The 23,241-nt window shown below is 42.5% G+C and overlaps 2 protein-coding genes across 2 annotated transcripts in view; both read right to left on the bottom strand.

Annotated features, from left to right (window-relative positions):
• The window catches only part of LOC310800221 (stonustoxin subunit beta-like), a gene marked incomplete at its 5' end in the record, with an annotated part of 7,851 nt that extends 6,146 nt beyond the window's left edge, over positions 1-1,705 (bottom strand). Inside the window, one exon of the mRNA XM_083662806.1 lies at positions 1,621-1,705. Coding sequence (XP_083518932.1) covers positions 1,621-1,705 — 85 coding nt within the window. The remainder of the gene's footprint in view (positions 1-1,620) is intronic.
• Positions 1-23,241, bottom strand: part of LOC310799937 (uncharacterized protein) — a 407,560-nt gene that overhangs the window by 262,842 nt on the left and 121,477 nt on the right. Inside the window, exon 4 of the mRNA XM_083662546.1 lies at positions 19,327-19,446. Coding sequence (XP_083518672.1) covers positions 19,327-19,446 — 120 coding nt within the window. The remainder of the gene's footprint in view (positions 1-19,326; positions 19,447-23,241) is intronic.

The raw sequence follows: 23,241 nt of genomic DNA, 5'->3' as shown, positions 1-23,241 counted from the left end.
CACCCGAAATACTACATTTCCCACAATGCACTAGGCTCGCGTGGCCTTCGTTTCCACGCCCACCGTGCACGCTTGACCAATGGGCGGCTCGCAGTGATTCAACGTTGATCTAGACGAAAATAGCCGGGAGACAGACCTAACTTGTGAATCAACGTGAGTAGACGTGTTTGTTGAGACACAATAATGGTACTAAAATGCGGAGTGAAATCGTGCACGGCGAAGAAGAGGCGAGCAGCAGAGCTACCAGGCAACGCGCTTATGTCGCATCGCTTACCGCAAGACCCCGAGCGCAGAAAACAGTGGCTGAGCGCGTTGAAATCCGCTGAGGACACTGTTTCAACTAACCCTAACCTGAGAGTTTGCAATCGCCATTTCAAAGAGGACGACTATGAACCGAATTACCTAGGACCAGATGCAGCCCCGCCTAGGAGGAAACTGAGGGAAACTGCAATTCCTTCACTAAACTTGGATGAAGAAGCACCAGGGCCTTCTCGCGCTGCCCCAGAGCCGAAACGGCGTCGTCTGGTAAGCACATCTAACTAACGTATCCAAGTAGTATACAAACTGTGTTCGTAGATCAAATCAATTAAAAAGAATATAGGCTTACACTATAACGTTATATTTTATTGTGACATTTCAGAACCCTGCGCCCGAGGCTTCGCAGTCGACACGGCCCCAAAGTCCAACCAGCGTGCCATTAGCGTCAATGGAAGAAATCCTTTCTAGTCCTGAGCTACAAGCTGCACAAACAAACGAAGAGGTAGGCTATATATGTGTACATTGTCGGTTGGGCTGTTTTTTTACCCTTACAGTAACTTACAAGCTAAGCCGCTAGAGTCTCTCCAAATGCCATTTATTCAAAGGTTTGTAGCGATAACATGGGAGTTTTGTTGGGGAAAGAACACAAAGGGGGGGGGGGGGGGGGGCAGCGAGTGGCTGGGCTCATCTCCAGGTGTGTGTGGGGGAGGGGGGGCTGTGTGTGTGTGTGTAAATTTGAACAAAGGGGATTTCTTCTGAGTGCAAAAACGCATTCTCAAGTCAATGGTCTTAAACCACTGAAACGTGTAGCCTAGCAACCTCAATTAAAGTGCATCCAAATGAACCATCCAAGAGTAGGTGAAATTATAGCTACTATGTCTGCAGCCATCCTACTGTGCATTCAGACTAGGGTTGCCAACATTCCAGCAATACGGGACGGTCGGACCCCCCCTCCCCCCCCCCGGGGGGCTATGATATAAAAAAAAATACATTCAACTCTAAAAAATGTGTTATGTTATTCCCTTTACAGTGTTTATTTTCTGTTTTCATTACTAGCTGTTATTGCCATTTCCCTTGATAGAGAAACATTTCACATAATATTGAAAGGTTTGCAAATGTGTGATTTGAATCTGGTCTTTCAAATGTGACTTTGAAAATAATCACACACCAAAGAAGATGGCATAACTGCTGAACTGCTAAATTTTATTTAGCCAGGTACAAAGTAGGCTATAAATGGGGCAATAATGCCCATAAATATCCATAAGTAAACAAACATCTGTACGTTTTAATTTTTTTTTCGACAAACGTCTGTAAGTGTCCTTCATGGGGGGAGTCAGTCAGCTTAACCCACGTGTAGGCTACTTCTCTTCCCAAACTTTACTATATGAACAAAGTATTTTCTTTTTTGGAGGGCCGGGGCCTGCATCGCCGTCTCCATCGCTTTCATGCCCACGTCGTGCGCTCATTTTTCCACATGAGTGATTGTGGCACACCACACGCTGTCAAATAATATAGCCGCGCCCACCTGAGAGTCTCTCACACACACACACACACACACACACACACACACACACACACACGCTCTGTGCAGCTGTGCCTGCCCCCTGTCATCAACTGAGCGGCTGCGGCACGCCGGCACCCCCAGGGTCCTATCGCCCTTCGCGTTATCTCATACAGCACACACAGGCAAGCAGACAGACAGGTCGCAATATATATGCCTCTTCCCTTAAAAACGGGACAAGTGGCGTCCCGTACGGGACACGTCTCTTTTGACCCAAATACGGGATGTCCCGGCTAATACGGGACTGTTGGCAACCCTAATTCAGACTGAACATTGGATAGGCCATTTTTGGGTGATTCTCTGCAAATACAGTTTTGTGCGGCTGTAAACCATCATATTTGTTGTTACAGAACACTGGGGGTGGACCCAGCACGTCTACACCTTTGAAAATCATTCCAGCTGATCAACTCCATTCTCCCATTGCAGCCTCCAGCAAATCTGTAAGTATCTGAATTACCAGCAGACAAGTTAATCGAACAAGAGTTAGCAAAGGTGTGTGTGGGGGAGGGGGGCTGGGCTGTGTGTGTGTGTAAATTTGAAGAAAGGGGATTTCTTCTGAGTGCAAAAACGCAGGGATCGATTATCAAGTCAATGGTCGTAAACAACTCAAACGTGTAGCCTAGCAACCTCAATAACAGTGCATCAAAATGACCCATCCAAGAGGAGGTGAAATTATAGCAACTCTGTCTGCAGCCGTCCTACTGTGCATTCAGACTGAATATGTTGTAGGCCATTTTTGGGGGATTCTCTCCAAATACAGTTTTGTCAGTCGGTAAACCATGCTGTATTCCTAAATCCTAACTCTATGGTTTTTGTTGTTACAGAACATTGGTGGACCCAGCACGTCTACACCTTTCAAAAACATTCCATCTGATCTTCTACAGTCTCCCATAGCAGCCTCAAGGCAAACTGTAAGTATCTGAGGTACCAGTAGGCAAGTTAACCCAAGAATAGTTAGCAAAGATGTTACTTACACATTCTGCCTGTAACAATTAGATACTTTATATTTCGAATTGGCGTAATGTCCTAGTAACTTCGAAACGCTTCTATGTGGTAATGTTAATTTCACCTATACAATTTCTCTATATATATATCTATATTTCTTTATATCCTTTCTGCCCCGGTACGCCGTTGGAACATGACAGCAGTTTCGTCAGCACAGAGTGTGGGGGAGCGCTTGACTCCACTTACCAGCCTGAATCAACTTTTATCCCCACATCATCATCATCATCAGATGAGGACATGATCAGAAACTGGCATGACAAAAAGTACATTGTCTACAAGTCCAGACTCATGGGGCTTTTCAAGTTTTGTCAGGAATGCGGGAAGCCTATTACAGCGACGTCATGGCATCACTCTGGGCCCAGGTGAGAGTGAAGTGGGAATGTCTTGGCATGCACTCTGGGACATGGTCGTCATCGCCAGATGTGAGGGAGCAGGCGGAAGTTAATCTCCTCGCAGCAGCATCCGTGTTGTCCAGAGGAGGCACTTACACCGAACTGTCAGACTGGTGTCAAACCATGAATCTGCAAATGATTTCCCAGTCCTCCTATTATCACATCCAGAAGGCCTATCTACACCCTGCTGTCGAGGTTTTGTATGGCCAAGAGAGACAAAAGATCATGGCCAACATTTTCCTGAGACAAGAAGATGGGACGCTGCCACACTTATTGGGTGATGGAAGGTGTGACACCCCTGGGTTCAGCGCTAAGTACTGCCATTACACCTTTATGCTTGACAGCACAAAGGAAATAATCCACACCGAACTTGTGCAGGTAAATTATCGACTTGTAATTTGAGATGTGATTTGGAAAAGCTAGACGAAAATTGATTAAATTGTACTAACTTCTAACATTTACTTTGTAGGTTACCGAGGCAACCAGCTCTGTTGCAATGGAGCCACTAGGTTTCAGAAGGGGTGTGGAAAAGATCCTGGATGAAGGCTTGCATGTGGCCGTGATGACCACCGACCGCTCCTCATCCATTAGGAAAATCATGAGGGATGAATATCCGGACATCAACCATCAGTTTGACGTCTGGCATACCGCCAAAGGTAAATTGTTTTTAGTGTTAACGGGTATCAATTTCCTGATAGAGTACAACTTCGCTAAAACCTATGTTAAAAACATGTCTGACCAAATAAATGCTATTTTCCTCACAGGTTTCAGAAAGAAGCTGTTGACCAAGGGCAAAAGACGCGGCAACGAGGCTCTCGTCGCATGGTCCAGGTGGGTGGTCATAGAGGCAGGCTAACACAAAATATCCAAAAATAACATGTCCAGATTATTAATAATTATTTCTTTCATAGGTCAATTACTAACCATATGTGGTTTTCCTGTGGAACGTGCAATGGTGTGGAAGAGGTAAGTGATCAATCCAAGCTGTAATATTACATTTCTTCTGCTGTGTTGATATACTGGAGATGTTTGACCAAATTACTTTCTAGTGTGGTCATTGCCAATAATTATGGTTTCTTCCAGGACTTACAACGCCGGTGGGCCTCCATCCTATATCATGTGCGTGGTGTTCACGAATGGACAGAAAACGGAGAGCAGGACCAGTGTCGTCATGCACGTCTGTCCGCCAGGGACCAAAAGAAGAGAGTGTGGTTGAAGAGTGATTCTGATGCTTATCTGGAACTGTCAGGACTCGTGCAGGACAAAAGACTGATCGGTGACTTGGAACAGATGGCCATGTTCAAACATACTGGTGAGTCTACATTTGTCCTTGGAGGCTTGTTGACATTGACAATGTATTCCTGAATGATCATAGTTTCATTTTTTGTGTTCTTTCCACCTTTTTATCCTTCTCCAAATAGGTCCATTGGAAGTCTTCCACAGTGCTCTCCTCAAATATGTCCCAAAACGGCTGGGGTTCTCATGAAGGAACGCGTGCATCTGGCCATCCTGGAGCACAATGAAAACATTGTGAAGCGGAAGCAAGCCACGACCAAGACAGGTGTGTTTATATGTTTTCTACACTCTCTTCAAATGAAAAAGACAAATTTCATAAACTGACTCTCTTGCCATGTTCCACCAAAATGTTTACTTTGTGGGTCTGGTGTATTAGAAGCATGTAATAATTGTATGTGGTAGGTTGCACAAGCTAGCTTTAGTTTTCCTGTCTTTAAATTTTCTAATTTTCGATATGACATCATCCGATTCATGAGTGAACCTAGAGTCGTTCATATCTGCATCTACAGATTCTAACATTCTTATTTATATGTGCTCCTCTTGCAGGCGAGCCACGTTTTGAACAGAGGTACGACAAAAAGTCAAAACGGTTTGTTTTGAAGAAGGTCTTCGTTCCTCACACAAAAAAATTCATTGGGGCGTTCATCGATATTGTCATGGAGATGCGACTGGACCCGGCCATAGCCTATAAGGCCCCAACATCATCCCTGGCCCTGCCCCAGCCGGAACTACCGGCAAACATTGCGGGAATCCCCAAGCCTCCCCTGGCACAAGCAATCCAACAATTCAGACCCCGCTTTCTACAGCAGTGACATGCAGTTGCTCATGGGACATCTGACACTTGACCTTTATTATGGCTATGTCCCCACCTTTTACCACAAACTTTGGAGGCTGCTGTGACCGCAGTCCCAATCACACAGAACTATACAGACTTTTTTTATAATCCTTTTCGTCTTCATGTGATGGGGCCAGTTTTCATGTTAGATTTTATCTTTTGACTTGGAACAACGTGATCTGATTCACCCTGAATGAATGAGAGAGGGAAGGCTCCGAAGCTGCTCCACCTAGCCCAGACTGGGGAGATGGGCCTCTTCCAAGCTGCCATTCCTCCTCTAAGACTATGGAGAGAACGAACCGAGCCAAGCAGAGACTGGAGGGAGATACAGCCTACGCGGCATCCGGAGCGAGAGAGAGAGCCGACCGAGGGGAGACCAAGCCGCCGCAACCCAAACAGCCGTGACTACCGACATGCCGAGAGCACCAGAAGCGCAGCAGAGTAGGATCCATTCTCCTCTACAACTCCAGCCAGGCTCGATAGGGGGATGACGTTCCTGCCCAGGATAATTGTGAGTAGTTTACCATCATTGCGGCTGATACACAGATAGGCCGGGTGCGGTGCAAGGCGAGTGTGGGATAGTGTGTGGTTTATGTACAGAAGATTGGCGGTGTCTCTTGTGCCCCCCAGGCGGTGACGTGTCTGATGGGAGCAGACCAGCCTCAGTGGGACAACGTGCAGACTGTTCAACCGCGGCTGAGGGTTGAAGTTACGGCTCACCCCTCTTTGAGGTCAGTACCCGCTCCCCCCTGTTTTTAATTGACACTGATACCCATATTGTTAGACGTAATTATATTACTCGAATATAGTTGGATTTGTAGTTGATCTCCCCTGCCAATTTAAAGTCTAGCCTGTCTTGAGTGCAGTGCAGGGCACAAAAACCTAATACCTCCGTGTTCAGATTTTGATTAGTGTGCAGTGTCAGTGCAGTGAAACATTGACTACTATTCTGAGTGTTTTGTGGGCCTGTACGTTGACCCTATGTTCTTGCCCCCCCCCCCCCCAGGGCAGCGTGGACCAGAGCAGGAACGAGGACAGGCGGACCAGTGGATACGACGGCGTGGATGGACTTTAGGGCATATTTTCAAAAATAAACATTGTTATTTTTTAAACTTTGTTTTTCGTGGTCTTTTAACCCGGCTCTACTCTGGTGTATACTAACGTGTTTGAGGCTTTTTAGCCGAGTCTTTTGCGCTCCAAGGATGGGAGTTGTCAGTCAACATTTTAAACTTTATAATAGTGACTTAGGGCCCTTTAGCTTTTACCTGAGGGGGTTTAAAATGAAAATCTACAGCTCCATTCGTAGCTGCAGTGGACATTTTATTCTTTTTAATTTTCCATTACACTGCTAGATTTTAGTTGTTTTCTAGGTTATGGATATACTTTAATTTAAACTATCTTTAAAAGGGCTGTGTTTTCCACACAATCTGGTGTAACACTAATAGATTTGTGACCTAGTGCAGTGTTCCCCAACCTCTTTTGTCTTATCTACCCCTTCAGCTGTTTCTCCATGACAATAGTACCCCTCACTCATGCGTGTTGATCATTACATACAAGTAAATCTATACAAAACATATGTTTCACTGAACTGCCGGTGTTAGGACTTTTTAGTTGTTTTTTGGTCATTATCAGTAGCAGAAAAATGCGGCACAGACATCACATTTTAACAATGGGCTTATGAAAAAACTTGAAATATATATATATTTCTGTATCATTTTGTAGGTAAATTGTATTCCCCAATCATTCCAGGTACCCCCTGCAAGCAGCTCAAGTACCCCTAGGGGGTACCCCTGCTTGCGAATCGCTGCTCTATGTGACTGGTGTAAACTCGAAATATACAGCCTTTTTTAAAATATCAGTTGTAGATTTACTTGAGGATGTTTGCAATACAAATGGACAACTACATGTCGTTAGCTGCAATGCACACATTTTATCTGTTTTTATTTAGCATATTTGGCAACCCTTACAAAGGTATTTCTTGCAAAGTTCTCTGTGACAAGGGTGCTAACTAGTTGCATGTATGCCCTTCTCACATTTCACACTCCAGGATTTAGCAGGTATCATGTTCATGCCCTCTCTCTGTACATTTGATAATAAAAAATTCCTTTTATTGGTTAGAGCACTTCCCATCACACTTCAGTCATATTGTGCTCTGGAGTAGCTCAGTAAGTTGGGACAAAGCAGGAGTTAGGCTAACTCCCTCACATCGGCCCATTGGATAGTGCTGCTGCCTGCCCGCCTTCCCCTCTCCATTGTACAGCTCACTGCCTGGGATGGGGATGGGTGATAGGTGTGTGTGTGGGGGGTCGAGAGTTATAATAGTAATCAAATGAAAAATGCAGAAAGATACTAATGCGTCAAAATAATGACAACAAATCTATGGCACACACTGCAAGAATGTCAGCTAGCTCTAAAATAGATAGATCTATAAAAGTGGGATTTCTAGTAATTATAGGAGTTGGCTATTAAAATATGCTATATGAGACAGTATAATAGGAGAAAATACAGATTACAAAAATATATAGTCATCCAAAAATCCGTACCTTCTGAGTCCCTGTATAAATGTTACAGATTTATTTTTCGTTCCGTTAGTCTTTTTACTAATGCAATAGAGACATCTGAGCAGATTAGTAGGTCTGAGAGCCATTCCATATTTAGCTTTTGATGAAAAAGTTATAGAACCACTGTCTTTAAAAATGGATACCTTTGGGGATTGTACGATGCAATAGGATTTATATTTCTACATTCAGTGAAATTTCAAAAGGAACAAATAAAGACATTAGATGTGAATAATCTATTTCAAATTTTAATGAACATAGTGACATTAGCCTATGTAAACAAGATGTGACATGAATAGTGGATGTCCAAATAGCGTTGTTCAAATTTCCAATAGATGTTCTGATGACATTTAACATGTTATAGCCTACGATAAAAGTTAAATGGGTGCCCTTGGATCTCTTATTGAAAGAGTTCTTCGATTGCAACATTGGTGTCCTGGAAGCCACGGTATTGTCCATCATTTGCGGGGTACATGCCTCTGATCGCCTGCACAACACACGCTGGCAACACTATACGATGAAACCGTCCAAGTCTTTCGCCTCTCAGGACCCATTCTAGGAAATGGCGATAGCCTGTCAGGCGATACTGACTGCAAGAAAGAAACACACACAAAAAGCAAGATTAGAACGGTAAGCCTATTTGCAGGGTAACGTTTGGTGGTAGACGTTAGATACAAAATGTTCAGATAAATAGTATAATCCTAAATCTATTGCTGAGAGTAGTACAGTAGAGTAGAGATTTTATTTATCCCCCCGGGGGCAATTCAGATGCAGCAGAACTAAATATGTAGCCTAATTCAGAAACATACAGACATGAATCAGTAAAAAGTAGGGATGTCTTCAAACATACTAGCTACATTTAAAAGGACAAGAAACCATGTGTCCTCCATCGCTCCCTCGGGGAACAAAGGAATGGTTGTGGGCTATCTTTCTGAAACAGTGGGCCATCCGTTTACATATTTCTCTTCGTAACCTACTGCTATATCGACACTAACGTTAAAACACAAACACCAAAACAGTATAGTGACGTATTGTTCCACGTACTCGCACGCGCACAAGCAGTTGCCTGGCAACAGCAGAGCTGTTTGTTGCTTTGTAACGTTAACTCATAAAAGTCACTTGAAAACGGCAACCTGGACAATTTATCGGTCAGATCAGCCTCGAGATGCCCAGGAAGGATTCTGGATGAATTAGGGGACGTTATTGTGCCATGTTTGGTCGTGTTTTGGCTTGCGTTGGCTGCGGGCAAGTCGATACTCATGTTAGCACAAGCCAGGAAATAGCCTGCTCCCCCTGTATGTACGGTACCGTGTAATGCCTGGAGTTGACCAAACTGAACAATCAAACAATGTTTCATAAGCATAACAGTAACGTTAGGCATATTTCCAACTGTTAAATTCATTATCCACACAAGACGGTAACGTTATTAGTGGGGCTGGTGGTAATTTCTATAAATGTAAATTAATATTAGTTAGCCGCGATTAGCATCAAGCTAACGTTACTAGTATGTGCAGTCCCACTGCAGCCAACTGCAGTCAGAGCTATTGCTCAGAATAACATCACATAGTCATTGAATTAGTGCCCAGAGGCCACTATTCTATTCGGCATATTTCTAATCCGCACATATGTTTTGTGATACTAGTTTGGTTTGATATACGCTCAAGCAGTTTCTACTGCTATCTTCGCCTTATCTATTTTATGGATCGAAAAACATCGACTGTCTTGAACTGGCATAATACAAAGGCTGTTATGTATTAGCGTACAACACTAACTTACTCTATGCTTAACCGCCCGTCCGGTCCTGCTGGTCGAGGTTGTCTTTTCCAGTTGATCCTAGGTCTCCGGAAGAAGGTTTCCAAAACCCACCGATCCATGTGCGGAAGAAAACTTGGATGCATGGTTAGACATCCCTCTCCTCCGTCCGCCGCGTATGCTGGCACTTCTTCGAGAAGAAATTGGCCTCTGTGAAATTCGCTGCAGCATAGCGACTCCTCTTCTGTCTGCATAGGTCCACATTTTCGGCATCGACACCAAAAAGTATCACCCACTCGGGGGGGCTGTGGGCTTTGAGGGGAGCCTGCCTCGGTCGCCTGTATTTGTTCCTCTGCTTCCATACGGAGCAATTCCTCTGCACTGTATTCTGGCTCATATAACGCGTAACGCGTCATCCGGCTTCCCTAAAAATGTGAGAGATGCCTGATAGGTCAGGCAGTGAAGCTCCAATTTCAAAAAATTTCTACGGATTCTAAAACCTTAGGGGCGTGAGATTGAATAATATTCATATTCCCCACGGTAAAGCCGTCCTTTAATTCAGCTTTAATTTATCTTTTGTACTGTTAGGTTTATACTTTTTCAACCTTTATAATAGGACCCTATGGAGCTAGTCTTGCGTGTACTTTTTACGAAATTCACACATTAAAACTGTGACATTTCACACAACACACAGAACTACATATGTATAGAACATTCACACTACATACATATATTATAAATCAGACTCTTTAGCTACTACTGCTCTCTGTAAAACTTGCAGTCAACCTTTACAGAGTCAGGAATTCTGACCTGAGAGGCAGTGTATTGAAAGCAGAGAAATGTGTCAAATCAACTGAGAAAAACTGTCAATTAAAATCTTACCTGAGAGTCTCCAGTCGACAGTGTGGACTCTCTAGTCCAGCAGACAGAAGCTTCACACCTGGATCTTGCAGGTAGTTGTTACTCAGGTCCAGCTCTCTCAGATGGGAGGGGTTGGACTTCAGAGCTGATGCCAGGACTTCACAGTGAGTCTCTGAGAGTCCACAGTCAGAAAGTCTGTGATCACAGATTTAATGTAAGATTAGTTCTATGAAAGCAGAGCTGAGACTAAGCCCACATCAAAACGGACACAGCATACTACTACTTCTAATACAAATAATAACAATAATAGTAATAATAATTAGAGAAAAAGTGACAATAAATTGTATTGTAGAATTAGAACATTTTCAAAAAGTGCTGAATGTGTAATATCACAAAGCAAAGCATAGCAAAATGCAATTACAAGCAATTCTGTCAAAAGTATATATATATATATATATATATATATATATATGTATATATATATATATATGTATGTATGTATGTATTAGGGGTTCGGTGCGTGCAGCTACATGAAGAATACGTCTTGCTTGTCATCTCACGCGATGTAAGTTGCTTGTTTACAAGTTAACAGCTTTGTCAGTGCTACGTAACATTACATTACCTCGTTGGCTTTGGTTGAATTTGGACAGAATTCGCAAAATAGCTTATCGCCTGAGTCATAAAAGTCATTAGAATACTGCTCTGCACTGAAGTCAGAGCTTAGTGCAGAATTTCTTCACTTTTTTGACGACGGTAAAGGGGGAGCAGCTTGACGCGTCGATATTGTTTGTGGTTTTGTGATGTAGCATGGAAGCGACGTACGGCTCGTAAACACACTGTAGCGACCCCCGGTAATGTTTCCTCACCACAAAACGTTCCATTCAGTGAACGCGGATTTCATATGGCTCTTGTGTTGCTTTGGTATGTCTTCTTCTGTGGCGTTTATGGCGTTCAAACAGCGTTTAGGTGCTTTACCACTACCTTCTGGATTCGGCGTATTCTTCATGTAGCTACACGCACTGAACCCCTAATACATACATAAATATATATATATATATATATACAGTATATATACATACAACAATCATTACAGCTAAACGAACTGAGTTCACCAACTAACATGATAGCTATAAACAAACATTTCAGAATTGGAATCTTTGGAATGAAGACGCAAATTACACATTACTTGTTACTCTTCTTAAAAGTAACACATCGCTTTACTTATTATTCCAGTGAAAAGTGATTGCCCTACTGATTTTTAAGGTTTTGAATCTACAGCATTAAATTCAGACTTTCCGTGATGTATTTCCCAACTTTGTTGGCTTGTTTATGTGCGCTCTCCTGTAATTCCAATATTTCCAACATGACTTGAAGATGACGAGAATCTTTCAGAGCCATTGCACCAATACAGAGGTTAAAGAGACTAAACAATGAAACACAAGTAATGACCAACCTGGTAACTGTAATGTGATTACTGACACGTAACAGTAATGACTTACTTTATTTTCTCTGTTACAGGAAAATTAATAGCACATTACTTTGTGTGTTACGCCCAACACTGTGTTACCACTGCTCTGTAGAACAGCAGTTTTATAGTGTTTGTTTGAGGAACTATATATCTTTATAGTTCATATGGCATCAGGTGTGAAGGTAACTAAACTGTAGATAATGTTAGAATTCAGATCAGGACTAACCGAGCCTCTCTGCAGTTCCTCACAGCTGGGATCAGTCTGCCTCGTCCCTCGTTTGATGTGTTGTAGGCCTTCAGGTCCAACACATCCAGAACCTCCTCTGACATCTGCAGCATGTACGCCAGAGCTGAACAGTGGGCCTTAGAGAGTTTCTTCTTTGACTTGTTCTCTGACTTCAGGAAGTCTTGGATCTGCTGATGTATTGAGTGGTCATTCATCTCCATCAAACAGTGGAAGATGTTGATGCTTCTGTCTGGAGACATATTGGAGGTGTTCATCTTCTTCAGGTTGCTGATGGCTTTCTGGATGCTGTCTGGACTTCTCTCTGTGTGACCTAGTAGGCCTCCTAAGAGACTCTGGCTGGACTCGAGTGAGAGGCCATGAAGGAAGCGGACAAAGAGGTCCAGGTGGCCATTTGTACTCTTCATGGCTTTGAGCATGGATTTCTTCAGGAAGACATCCAAGGAGTAATCACTTCTACCCCAGACTTTTCCCAGGAATGTGCTCAGTACATTCTTATCCCTGTTTGTGTAACAGTGGAACATGTAGACTGCAGCGAGAAACTCCTGGATGCTCAGATGAACAAAGCAGTAGACCGTCTTCTGGAAGAGCACACACTCTCGTTTGAAGATCTCTGTGCACACTCCTGAGAACACCGAAGCCTCTCTGACATCAAGACCACACTCCTCCAGGTCTTCTTGGTAGAACAGGAGGTTGCCCGTCTCCAGATTTTCAAACGCCAGCTTCCCCAGCTTCAGAAGAACTTCCCTGTCAGTCTCCATGAGCTGCTGTTGACTCATCTCATGGCTCTCATCATACTTCTGCTTCTTCCTCTCTGTCTGAACCAGCAGGAAGTGTGAGTACATCTCAGTCAGGGTCTTGGGCAGCTCTCCTCTCTGGTCTGTAGTCAACATGTGCTCCAGAACTGTACCAGTGATCCAACAGAAGACTGGGATGTGGCACATGATGTGGATGGTCCTGGATGCCTTGATGTGTGAGATGATTCTGCTGGACAGTTCCTCATCAGTGGATCTCTTCCTGAAGTACTCCTCCTTCTGGAGGTCAGTGAAGCCTCGTACTTCTGTCACCCTGTCTACACATGTAGGAGGGATCTGATTGGCTGCTGCAGGTCTGGAAGTTATCCAGAGGAGAGCCAAGGGAAGCAGATTCCCCTTTATGAGGTTTGTCAACAGCACATCTACTGATGATACCTGTGTGACATCAGACACAACCTCATTGTTGTGGAAATCCAATGGAAGTCTGCTTTCATCCAGGCCATCAAAGATGAACACAGCTTTACAGACAGATAGCTTCTCTGCTGTGACCCTCTGTAAGGTTGGATGGAAAACATGGAGCAGCATGAGAAGACTGTACCGCTCATCTCTGATCAAGTTCAGCTCCCGGAACGAAAGCAGAATCACAAGAATGACGTCTTGATTTTCCAAGCCCTCTGCCCAGTCCAGAGTGAACTTCTTCACTGAGAAGGTTTTTCCAATTCCAGCAACACCATTGGTCAGAACTACTCTGATGTGTGTCTCTTGATCAGGTAAGGGGTTAAAGATGTCGTGGCACTTGATCGGAGTGTCATGGAGAGTCTCCATCTTGGATGCTGTCTCCAGCTGCCACACCTCATGTTGGGTATTAACCTCTTCACTCTGTCCCACTGTGAGGTAGAGTGCAGTGTAGATCCTATTGAGGGTAGTTCCAATTCCTGATTCATCTGTTCCTTCTGTCACAAAGTCACATCTCATTATCAGACTGATCTTATGAACGTCTAAAACCTCCTGCAAAACGCCGTCCGCTGGAAGAGAAGAAAGAGTAAACAAGTGTTTAACAGATATGCTGTTGTTTCCTGGTTTTAGAAATGGTGACAACAGTAGACAGAACCCCAGTCTTACATTGTGCAATGCTGGTTTGACTGGGTGTCTGCAGTCCAGATCTTGTTCTGGACCTTTTTCCACACTGGGGACAGGCGGAGTCTCCTGATGAACCGGACTGGGCCCAGTATGAGGTGATGCACTGTCTGCAGAACCTGTGTCCACAGCTGGTAGAGACTGGATCCCTCAGGACCCAATGACACAATGCACAGCAGGACAGCTGCTGCTTCACAACACCTAGACTCCTCTTCCTCATTCTGTGGGGATAAAGGCAATTTATTATCCCTGATCAGATGAAGATCTAACAAACAAACAAAATTGAACAAAAGTTTGAACAATTTTTTGTTCAAATTGTAAAACTATTAAAATATTTTGCCCAGACTATCTTTATAGATGCTCAGACAGCATGGTGCTGCCATCACATGTAAAGCTTATTTTCACATGTATATGTTGTCATAGTTGTAGTTTAATCAGTGGAGTCAACATTGCATACCCATCATGGATAAATGTCACTGTGGTGATCATGGATGAATGCAACATTGTAACAGTTTTTCTGGTTTGTTTCATATCTAATTATCATTAATGAATGTTCAGCTCAATACAAACAACACACAGTCCTATTACATCAACACTGTAACAACACATTTCTTACAGAACACAGACAGTGTCTGTCAGTCATTAGTAAATAAATAAGTACCATTCTTGATAACCTCTGACTACAGATAGTGTTCACACCGAGATATTTATTTTTCGCTCTGTCGCTCAAGTCAACCCTTTGGAATCGCTCTGTTGCTCTGTTTAAATCGCTCATCAACAGGCACACGAAATGACGGACATGTGGGGGATATAACATTACGCAATGTCATGATATTTGTCTACTACGAACCACCGTCATTGTTTACAAGCTAAAGCCTATCAGCGTGCTCCTAATGCGAGCTCCATACCGGTAGGACAGACTTCACTTCATGTCAGCTGTCAGCCTGTCAATGTGGTTTGTTGCCACACAATAAACCAGCGGTTTGTTCCAAGCCAGTGTGATCCTTGACTCGCTCTCACACGGCAGCCAATCAGCGTTGAGCGGCGAGCGACAGATGCCAGCGTATTTTCGCTCGAGTTGGGATATTTCATCTCAAGCTACGAGCAAATTTTCTCCCTATCGCTCTGTTCTCTGTCGCTCGGACGCCCAGCGATTTTTCTCCCAGGCGAATATACGCTCAATCGCTTGTTTGCATTGACTTTGTATGTAAACTCGACGCCAGCGAAAAACTTTAATAGGTCGGTGTGAACGCACCTTTAGCAGGGCACAGAGATTGATCACAGCAGTTAGGGTAGATACGATGGCAGAGTTCCATTACATTACATCTACAGTATCAACCACTGTCTGTGTTTACATGTCAAACACAAACAGTGTCAAACACAAACACCATATGAATGAAAATGGGCTTTTCAACAATGATGGGAGGTTTTGGTGTTTAAACCATTTCCTGTGGGCGTGTCTTATGCGTGTGGCCAGCAGTGAGCTGTTGTGGCTTTTAAGGCGGGGCTAGCAGGATGAGGGAATTTGAGCAACTCGGGGAGGAGGGCGGGATTAAGGGTCAACAACGTCAGTCTGATATCAGATTTGTGAATGACGTCAGTATCGGCACGCCATTGGATCAGTCCCATCTCTAAGTCAAGGTCAAAGTCAAGGTTACTTTATGTGTACCCATAGGTAGATTTGGTTGCAGGGAGAGTCACTCAATTTTAAAAAGGCTCAGACAATAGACAGTAGACAGACATGAAAGTGCCAAGTGCCATAGTTCCAAACATCATCATATTATTTTTTAATATTTAAAAAAATATGTAAGAAAACACTGGGGCAGAGATTTGCTTCATGAACACAGTCCTCTCATAGTGTGATGCAACAGTGAAGGAAACTATCCTAAATGACACAACAGAACATTTTCCCTTCATCAAGCTTACTCACTTTACTCTCTTACTTTTATCAGGTAGGCTCCCAGTATAACAGTCCTCTTACCTTGTGTCTGAAGGTCCAGGTTCATTACTGAAGAGTGGAGGATGATCTTTAGACCAGTCACTCTTCATAGACAGACAGCTGGGTACTGGAGACTCTGCTCTCTGCCTGTGGTACTGACCTCTGTAAATCAAAAGAAAAGGCAACATGTTTTCAGAGGTGATCAAACACAACGACTCTGCTTTTTGGGATAATTGACGTGAAGTTTTAATTGTATAATTAGTTTGTGTGCACACATTATGAATTAGGAGGAACGAAAAACAAAAAATGTATGGAATACAATGTCTTCTGTGTGCATGAATCGAGCCAAACTGACGGCAGGTCTGACCTACATCCAGGAAGTAAAATATACTGTATATCTTGTCCTCCATAAAATGTGTTTTTTCTCCCTATGGTCACTCCTTGTCTCTGTAGTTTTCAGTGCAATCGTGTAGGTTATCAAATAACATTTCTTCATTACAGTATAACAGTCCTCTTACCTTGTGTCTGAAGGTCCAGGTGCATTACTGAACCATGGAGGTTTGTCTTTAGACCAGTCACTCTTCATAGACAGACAGCTGGATACTGGAGACTCTGCTCTCTGCCTGTGGTACTGACCTCTGGAAACACAAATGTTTGATACATAAATTATCATTAGTTCTAGTGACTTTAAATTCATGTTTTGTTCTCATATTCTACTATTGTCTTCATTTGTTGATTTCTATTTTATTTGTTTCGATTATTTAGATTATTTCTTATGTTTAGATTATTATCATAGATTATGCATGTACATGTACTTTGCACGCCCACTGGCAAAAAGGGGGTTTGGCCAATTGCAAAAAGGCACCTACATTTCAAATGGATTCACGTAACATCACAAAACTCTGTAGAAAGGTTGGCGGAGGTATGCATTCTACAGAGTGCCCTCTAGTGTTGATGTTTTCCTTTGTTTTTATACTGTATGTATTTATAATTTCATATTGTACATACTTTTCATTCATGTTTCTTGGCCTGGTTATGTTCTAGTGGTAGAACAGGTCAGTCTGTCATCTGTTGCAGACATTTCTACACATTTTGCCAGGCTGGTTTTCATCATCTGTATGTGTTGATCCAAACTCACATTCACATGAGTGATGACTTGTTTGACTCAGGAGAGGCTTTCCGGTTGATTGGCCGTGTCATTTAAGTCCCCCCCCCCCTTTCCTAATTGACTGTTTCTCGTTATATCTATTGATCCCAAAGTTTATAACTATGATGACCTCAGTATGTAGGATTTCACTCATAAATGTATCTTAACACTGTGTGGAAAAAATGTGAGAGCTAATAATGATGTGATGAGACCAAGGAGACATTGTTTTAAAGGACGGCTTTACCGTGGGGAATATGAATATATATTAAATCTCACGCCCCTAAGGTTTTCGAATCCGTTGAAATTTTTGAAACTGGTTGTTTACTGCCAGAGATATCAACCGAAATCCACTCTGTGTGTGTGGGGGGGGGGGGGGGGGGGGTGGTGGAGGGGAGGGGCGGGTGCGGAGACCCGAAATCCTACATTTCCCACAATGCACTGGGCTCGCGTGGCCTTCGTTTCCACGCCCACCCCTCAGGCATTTGGCTGATATCAAACTCCAGTAGGTGGCGGTAATGCACATATATGCTTGCCAACCGCCATAAAAGTCAAAGAAGAAGAAGAAGAAGAAGGCTTCGACATAAAAAGATTATGAGAAGAAGAAAAAATCAAAAATAAAATTGCCTCCAAATTGCACCAAATTTAAACCGAAGTATATGTCGGGAGATGTCTTCATAAAAAAAATGTCATGCATTTTAAGGCATTTTCCAAGGAGTTACGCGCATCTGATGTTGTAACTATTTAATGTAAAAATGTGTAAAAACGGGTACATTGCTCAGCGTTGATTTCGTTACTTCAACGCACCTACTACTAGATGTAAAATTTGACGAGCTTTCCAATGCCGCCAGTCCCGTGTCTGTAGGTGCTTCCGTTCCCGAGATGTGGTCTCTTGGCAAGGAGCTATGGGAAGCTAATATGAGCTACCATAGGCTAGGTGGTTGAAAAAGATGGCTGCCTTTTGTTTTTCTTCGAGACCTCTGAAGGGGCGTGGAGGACCTCTAGAGGCGGGACCATGGCCAACAACAGTTGTAGTTCATAGGTGCTCGACTTCCGCAAGGCTGGACTTGTCGCCCCGACGCGTTTTGCGTCAGAGCGTCATGGAAATAAAGTGAGAGAAGGTTGATATCTCTGGCAGTAAACAACCAATTTCAAAAATTTCAACGGATTCGAAAACCTTAGGGGCGTGAGATTTAATATATATTCATATTCCCCACGGTAAAGCCGTCCTTTAAGTAACAAATAAGCTGTTTTAGGCTTTGATATTTGGTTTCATAGAGACAAACTGTTTCCAGCTTATCACACATTAAATGCTTGTTGTGTTTGCAATTGTCAGTTGTGTTATATTTAATTCCACCCACTGTATCTTATATTTTATTTAGTTTTATATATCTTGAAATTATTTTTTGCTCAATTGATCCAAATCCCCTACAGAGATAATTTAAACGTATCTCATTTTATTGTTATCTTATTCTTATTCTTAGTGAATTAAATAATTGTCTTTTTTTCTACTCAAATATCAATGAGCTTGTATTTTTCTCTTTCCAGTATTCCATCATATTTTTACTACTAACTTGATTTCATGAATACAATCTCATTGAACCATATTCCATCAGGTAGGCTCCCAGTATAACAGTCCTCTTACCTTGTGTCTGAAGGTCCAGGTTCATTACTGAAGAGTGGAGGATGACCTTTAGACCAGTCACTCTTCATAGACAGACAGCTGGGTACTGGAGACTCTGCTCTCTGCCTGTGGTACTGACCTCTGTAAATCAAAAGAAAAGGCAACATGTTTTCAGAGGTGATCAAACACAACGACTCTGCTTTTTGGGATAATTGACGTGAAGTTTTAATTGTATAATTAGTTTGTGTGCACACATTATGAATTAGGAGGAACGAAAAACAAAAAATGTATGGAATACAATGTCTTCTGTGTGCATGAATCGAGCCAAACTGACGGCAGGTCTGACCTACATCCAGGAAGTGAAATATACTGTATATCTTGTCCTCCATAAAACGTGTTTTTTCTCCCTATGGTCACTCCTTGTCTCTGTAGTTTTCAGTGCAATCGTGTAGGTTATCAAATAACATTTCTTCATTACAGTATAACAGTCCTCTTACCTTGTGTCTGAAGGTCCAGGTTCATTACTGAACCATGGAGGTTTGTCTTTAGACCAGTCACTCTTCATAGACAGACAGCTGGATACTGGAGACTCTGCTCTCTGCCTGTGGTACTGACCTCTGGAAACACAAATGTTTGATACATAAATTATCATTAGTTCTAGTGACTTTAAATTCATGTTTTGTTCTCATATTCTACTATTGTCTTCATTTGTTGATTTCTATTTTATTTGTTTCGATTATTTCGATTATTTCTTATGTTTAGATTATTATCATAGATTATGCATGTACATGTACTTTGCACGCCCACTGGCAAAAAGGGGGTTTGGCCAATCACAAAAAGGCACCTACATTTCAAATGGATTCACGTAACATCACAAAACTCTGTAGAAAGGTTGGTGGAGGTATGCATTCTACAGAGTGCCCTCTAGTGTTTATATGTTTTCCTTTGTTTTTATACTGTATGTATTTATAATTTCATATTGTACATACTTTTCATTCATGTTTCTTGGCCTGGTTATGTTCTAGTGGTAGAACAGGTCAGTCTGTCATCTGTTGCAGACATTTCTACACATTTTACCAGGCTGGTTTTCATCATCTGTATGTGTTGATCCAAACTCACATTCACATGAGTGATGACTTGTTTGACTCAGGAGAGGCTTTCCGGTTGATTGGCCGTGTCGTTTAAGTCCCCCCCCTTTCCTAATTGACTGTTTCTCGTTATATCTATTGATCCCAAAGTTTATAACTATGATGACCTCAGTATGTAGGATTTCACTCATAAATGTATCTTAACACTGTGTGGAAAAAATGTGAGAGCTAATAATGATGTGATGAGACCAAGGAGGCATTGTTTTAAAGGACGGCTTTACCGTGGGGAATATGAATATATATTAAATCTCACGCCCCTAAGGTTTTCGAATCCGTTGAAATTTTTGAAATTGGTTGTTTACTGCCAGAGATATCACCAGAAATCCACTCTGTGTGGGGGGCGGGGGGGGGGGTGGAGGGGAGGGGCGGGTGCGGGGACCCGAAATCCTACATTTCCCACAATGCACTGGGCTCGCGTGGCCTTCGTTTCCACGCCCACCCCTCAGGCATTTGGCTGATATCAAACTCCAGTAGGTGGCGGTAATGCACATATATGCTTGCCAACCGCCATAAAAGTCAAAGAAGAAGAAGAAGGCTTCGACATAAAAAGATTATGAGAAGAAGAAAAAATCTAAAATAAAATTGCCTCCAAATTGCACCAAATTTAAACCGAAGTATATATGTCGGGAGATGTCTTCATAAAAAAAATGTCATGCATTTTAAGGCATTTTCCAAGGAGTTACGCGCATCTGATGTTGTAACTATTTAATGTAAAAATGTGTAAAAACAGGGTACATTGCTCAGCGTTGATTTCGTTACTTCAACGCACCTACTACTAGATGTAAAATTTGACGAGCTTTCCAATGCTGCCAGTCCCGTGTCTGTAGGTGCTTCCGTTCCCGAGATGTGGTCTCTTGGCAAGGAGCTATGGGAAGCTAATATTAGCTACCATAGGCTAGGTGGTTGAAAAAGATGGCTGCCTTTTGTTTTTCTTCGAGACCTCTGAAGGGGCGTGGAGGACCTCTAGAGGCGGGACCATGGCCAACAACAGTCGTAGTTCATAGGTGCTCGACTTCCGCAAGCCTGGACTTGTCGCCCCGACGCGTTTTGCGTCAGAGCGTCATGGAAATAAAGTGAGAGAAGGTTGATATCTCTGGCAGTAAACAACCAATTTCAAAAATTTCAACGGATTCGAAAACCTTAGGGGCGTGAGATTTAATATATATTCATATTCCCCACGGTAAAGCCGTCCTTTAAGTAACAAATAAGCTGTTTTAGGCTTTGATATTTGGTTTCATAGAGACAAACTGTTTCCAGCTTATCACACATTAAATGCTTGTTGTGTTTGCAATTGTCAGTTGTGTTATATTTAATTCCACCTACTGTAGCTTATATTTTATTTAGTTTTATATATCTTGAAATTATTTGTTGCTCAATTGATCCAAATCCCCTACAGAGATAATTTAAACGTATCTCATTTTATTGTTATCTTATTCTTATTCTTAGTGAATGAAATAATTGTCTTTTTTTCTACTCAAATATCAATGAGCTTGTATTTTTCTCTTTCCAGTATTCCATCATATTTTTACTACTAACTTGATTTCATGAATACAATCTGATTGAACCATATTCCATCAGGTAGGCTCCCAGTATAACAGTCCTCTTACCTTGTGTCTGAAGGTCCAGGTTCCTTACTGAAGAGTGGAGGATGACCTTTAGACCAGTCACTCTTCATAGACAGACAGCTGGGTACTGGAGACTCTGCTATCTGCCTGTGGTACTGACCTCTGTAAATCAAAAGAAAAGGCAACATGTTTTTTAAGAGGTGATCAAACACAACGACTCTGCTTTTTGGGATAATTGACGTGAAGTTTTAATTGTATAATTAGTTTGTGTGCACACATTATGAATTAGGAGGAACGAAAAACAAAAAATGTATGGAATACAATGTCTTCTGACGGCAGGTCTGACCTACATCCAGGAAGTGAAATATACTGTATATCTTGTCCTCCATAAAACGTGTTTTTTCTCCCTATGGTCACTCCTTGTCTCTGTAGTTTTCAGTGCAATCGTGTAAGCTTCCGTGACCGATATACAAGACAAAATATGAGAGTATATAGAACAACTTAATCTGAATCATATAGCCCTATAAGGTATATCAGGGGGTTCCCCCACATTTCTGAGTAGCCAGCCAGATAGAAAAAGTAGCTGGCTATGGGATGGGCCTTGCCCCTCAAGGGGGGTCCGAGGGGATTCTCCCCCGGAAGATTTTTTTTTTTACATTTTAAAGTAAAATTCATAAACCTGGTGCATTTGAGAGCAAAATGAACTACACACATCTCTAATGTGTTGTGACTTTACAAATAATTAGCCCTAAACAATCAATATAAAATGTATTTATTGAACATTTGTTGAATTTCTCCAGGTATGAAAAGTTAAATTATACAGTAGGTAGCCTACTTTAAAGGACCTTGTATGAACCCTGTATATACAGTTTGAAGAGTAATATAGTTCTCTCTCTCACACACACTGTACCTGTGATTGTCAGCTTCAGCTTTATAGCTAAAAGTATGTAGACAGATTGAATCTGTGATTCTTGAATACCAATATATAATTCAAACTGTCCCCAAACACATTGGGCAAGGATAGGTAGACAACATACTGTACATGGAAATAAAAGTGGTTCTGCCACTCTGGCCACTAAATTTTAGTCAGCCAATATTTATTTATACAGATCTCGGCACAACAAACACCAGTATGTTTCTAGATAGTTTTCAACATGGTCGTATTATATTGGCTTTATGGTGCCATGGCACGAGTCCGATACCTCACGAGTCCGACACCTCACGAGTCCGAAAAAAGAGGCTAACTTCCTCCAGACCCTAACCCAAAACCTAACCTCTCCCACCCCCACGCCTAAACCTAACCTCCCCCAGACCCTAACCCAAAACCTAACCTCTCCCACCCCCACGCCTAAACCTAACCTCCCCCAGACCCTAACCCAAAACCATGAGGTGTCGGACTCGTGAGGTATCGGACTCGTGAGGTATCGGACTAGGGGGCAGTCCCCGGCTTTATACAGTAGCACCTGGACTATTCAAGTCGACTCGCACGCACCTAATGTTACAAACTTTAGCTACTTGATCAGAGGGAAATCAATCATGTTTCTTACACCAGTGATTCACTCTTCAGTTGTAAAACGGTGAGCCTATATGATTTTCCCCACTCCGGACACACATTTTTAACCAACCTTACCTATGTTCAGCTCACCATGAGCTGGTCTCCAAATGCACGTCTCCAATTCGCATTGCGCATCGCTGGCAC

The sequence above is a fragment of the Poromitra crassiceps genome (genome assembly GCF_964638095.1).
Source record: "Poromitra crassiceps genome assembly, chromosome: 29".
NCBI classification, from domain to species: Eukaryota; Metazoa; Chordata; class Actinopteri; order Beryciformes; family Melamphaidae; genus Poromitra; species Poromitra crassiceps.
The sequence above is the reverse complement of the archived record's forward strand: the minus strand, read 5'-3'. Positions and strand labels throughout refer to the sequence as shown.